We start from the raw sequence: 4056 nt of genomic DNA, 5'->3' as shown, positions 1-4056 counted from the left end.
GGGGGGGGGCAACTCACCTGCTCCGGTTTTTTGATGACTCTCTTGTTCGTTATTTGTTCTGCACAGCAAATGTCGTATGGGATATGATAATGAGAGGGGAAGGAAACTGAGAGTCGTAGTGAAGATGATGCGACCGAGAAGTACTTTCTGTTAACCGATTCGATGGCGTGGGTGATAGCACCGCGTGTCCCCGGTTGTTTCTGGTATAGGCCAGTCGAATAAGGACTTTTTTCGGCCGAAATCAAGGATGATAGAAGGATAAAAACCATGAGATATCATGCGGAAGAATGACATGAAACACATACTAAGTTTTTGGGATTGTAGCTAACCGAGAAATTGTTTAAAAAACTTAAAAACTACAAAATCAAACGTCCATGCGACCTTTTTTGCTTTACGCCGACCAAACCGTGATAGATAGCACTCAAAGACAGCGCGCTCAAAGTTGAACTACGAAAAAGCTGATTCGCCGCCAACCCCGAAAAGTCCATTTTATTTGCAAAATGCAAATAATTTATGAAAAAGTTGATTAAAAAATCAGAAAAAAATCAGGATCCATCTTGACCCTTCACAGAATGTCTTCAGGAGAGGAACTTTTAAAAAAAATATTTTTCGATTTTTCAGGAGTCCCCATTTTTCTCTTTTTTCATTTTTTAACCAAAATTTGCCATAACATAACTTTTGATCCAGTTATCTTATTGGAATAAGAACAAAACTTGATTTTTTGTCGTACTCTCCTCTCCATTTTCACTCTTTTGACCTTTTCACTCAACTTTCATATTTAACTTATTATTTGTTGATAAACTAAAAAATTGCTGTTTTTTCAATATATAATCTGACTAGAAAAATTTTTAATCAAGCTCGGTAGCTTTATCCCAAACTTGAGTCAGTGGGATCAATCTTGAGTTTTTTCATATTTTTCTTGGCATTTGTTGACGTAGATTTTTAATAATAAAAGGAAAATTTTTCGATTTTTGTCATTTTTTCAATGTTTAAAAATTCTTTGATTCTTTTAAAAATTTTTTGATATTTTGGTATTTTTTCATATTTTCAATACTTAGTGAGCTATGAATCATTTTAGATTTAGGGAAATGTTGTCGGGCGCGCCCCACTCCACGCGCTTGATCTCCCCACTTTCCACATTCTCCGTGTAACGGAACTTCTGTAAACGTTTCCTTTGCTAATTTCCTCCAAAAATATGAAAAAATTACCAAAAAAAATTTTGTTAACAATCACATCCCGAGTGGGTTCAAATAATTTTTGAGGATGCATCCGTAGAGAGTTTTTTTCGTATGATAATTTCAAGGAAACTTAATTTAGGCCTGGCGCCTACAAATTTTGACTCTTGTTTAAATCCAAATTGAAAGATAAAAATTTTGATCAATATAATTTCTCATCAAATTAGCACTATAAGCAGAGAGGTGCAAAACAGAAACTCCCATTGAGTTTGTGCACTATTGAGCTTGATCAAAAATTTTTCTAGTCAGATTATATATTGAAAAAACAGCAATTTTTTTAGTTTATCAACAAATAATAAGTTAAACATGAAAGTTGAGTGAAAAGGTCAAAAGAGTGAAAATGGAGAGGAGAGAACGAGGAAAAATCACCTTTTGTTCTTATTACAATAAGATAACTGGATCAAAAGTTATGTTATGGCAAATTTTGGTGAAAAAATGGAAAAAAGTGAAAAATGGGGACTCCTGAAAAATCGAAAAATGTTTTTAAAAAAATTTCCTCTCCTGGAGACATTTTGTGAAGGGTCAAGATGCATCATGATTTTTTTCCNAAAGTCCATTTTATTTGCAAAATGCAAATAATTTATGAAAAAGTTGATTAAAAAATCAGAAAAAAATCAGGATCCATCTTGACCCTTCACAGAATGTCTTCAGGAGAGGAACTTTTAAAAAAAATATTTTTCGATTTTTCAGGAGTCCCCATTTTTCTCTTTTTTCATTTTTTAACCAAAATTTGCCATAACATAACTTTTGATCCAGTTATCTTATTGGAATAAGAACAAAACTTGATTTTTTGTCGTANCTTTTTCATAAATTATTTGCATTTTGCAACTAAAATGGACTTTTCGGCGTTGGCGGCCAATCAGCTTTTTCGTAGTTCAATTTTTAGCGTGCTTGGCGACTTGACGGTTGAAATTACGAAAATGTCGCCAGTGACTTTTTTGTAGGAAATTTTGTGCTCTACAAATTATTTCGTATGCATTTTTATCCTATCTATCGCGGTTTCGTCAGCGTAAAGCAAAAAATGTCGCGTGGACGCTTAATTTTGCAGTTTTTAATTTTTTTTAACCATTTCCCGGTTTGCTACAATCCCAAAAACTTAGTATGTGTTTCACATCATTCTTCCGCATGATATCCCATGGTTTTTATCCTTCTTCTATCATCCTTGATTTCCAAACCGTAATTTGACTGATCTAGTATTTCTTTTTAAATTTCAGCACTTCAAGTTCTAATGCGGAAAAAGGCCAAAGACTGGGGCAGCTAATGTATTTATTATTTCGAACTCAATTTTTTTATTGTAAGAATCCTTCTTGTTTATTGAGCATTAATTAAAAACGCTAGTCGAAACGGAAATATGTACTGTAACTAAATACTATAACAGCCCTTATGGCATTTATGTTTTGGTACTATAAAACTGTTTGTAAAAGATTATAACGATGTTACTAATGTCAATGTTTCTACCTGGGTTTAAAATTAAGGGAAAAGGAACAAAATGTTCCCGAGAGGGTATACATATGGATAAATAAACAAATATAAACTATCAATTTTCCACCATATGTCATTTGTTCGGAATCGTAAAAAATTTATTCATATTCATATTTTTCAGGGAAATTGGTTTCATGCCTAAAAAAATCCGGAAAGGTTAAACAATTTCAATTAATTATTTATAAACAACGAATGCTCTGTTGAGATTAGTGGAAAGATAGCACAGGACAGCATATAGAAGACAGTTTGCACGTGTAAGGCACGTCTGCCGAGTACGATATATTTGATTCGACTGAGGATACATCAAGGTGTTAGGCTACTGTCCGTTGGGTGGTTGTGTCTGTGTGTGTATGTAGTGTGACTGTGGTGATACGGGGTAGACTCATCATCGGTGATTCTCAACATGCTCTAACAAATAATAATTCTATGCAAAATGCAACTTGAATGACGCGGAATATTCATGATTTTTCCAAATTTTTCTCATGGATTGACAAATTTCATGATTGAAAACTGTTGAATCTATAGTATGGTCTGTATCAAACTGTAGAAGATACTTGGATATCCTTAAACTGGAACAATTTCATCAATAAACTATTAAATGAATCTCATCAATTCTCTTTCTTACCTCATATAACAATTCTACTTGACTCCATCGTACAACAACAACTGTCATGAGATCATAAACAGCGGTAGCATTCTCAAGGGCCCTTAATCTCGCCTCTTTGAACTCAGGGGATTGACTCAGCACAGTCTCCCTGACAGCCATCGCCTCACTAATCAATAACAAAAGAATAATCTCCTCATTCTCATTGCGAGGCACGAACAAATTGGGTCCATTATATTTTTTTGGCTTCCAAGGTGACTCAGAGACACCATTGTTAATCGCATAATTAGTTAGTCTTCTATTAACAGGTCCAGTTCCTTGAATAAAAACATTCATAAGTGTTTTGAAAATTAAAATGAAACATTTTTCTCGAAATATTTACCAAACGTATCAGGTGGTGCGTCAGGACTTTTATACTCAGCCTCGCTCATATTACGCAATATAACCTCTGCTAACTGTCTGGCTAATGTCAATCGTAAACCCTGGGTTGCTGTTGATTCAACGGCCGATAAAATAACTCTGGAGAATGATAAAGTATTTATAAGAATATCTGCTTTTTTCAGGACAGTGAGAATGATATTATCAAAAGAGATGAGTTGAGAATCGATTGGCAAATTATTGTGAGAATGTCTTTATTGAAATCAATGTCCGCTTTCAGAGCTTTCTGCGTAGCTTGGCAGTAGCCTAAACAAATGATTTTCTGACGTGTCGTCCTAAAACCACCCATCCTCGAGA

At 34.2% G+C, this 4056-nt stretch overlaps 1 protein-coding gene across 2 annotated transcripts in view; it reads right to left on the bottom strand.

Moving 5' to 3' along the window:
* Positions 1–3840, bottom strand: part of LOC107043809 (tetratricopeptide repeat protein 7B) — a gene marked incomplete at its 5' end in the record, with an annotated part of 88609 nt that extends 84769 nt beyond the window's left edge. For both annotated transcript variants that reach the window (XM_015265455.1, XM_015265456.1), the window contains 2 exon segments: positions 3343–3638; positions 3704–3840. In XM_015265455.1, coding sequence (XP_015120941.1) covers positions 3343–3638; positions 3704–3840 — 433 coding nt within the window.
* Positions 3841–4056: the final 216 nt, after the last annotated feature.

This window comes from Diachasma alloeum, unplaced genomic scaffold (assembly GCF_001412515.2).
Source record: "Diachasma alloeum isolate Michigan unplaced genomic scaffold, Dall2.0 Dall_scaffold_00629, whole genome shotgun sequence".
NCBI lineage: Eukaryota > Metazoa > Arthropoda > Insecta > Hymenoptera > Braconidae > Diachasma > Diachasma alloeum.
Note: the sequence above shows the minus strand (reverse complement) of the source record. Positions and strands in the feature narration are given on the sequence as shown.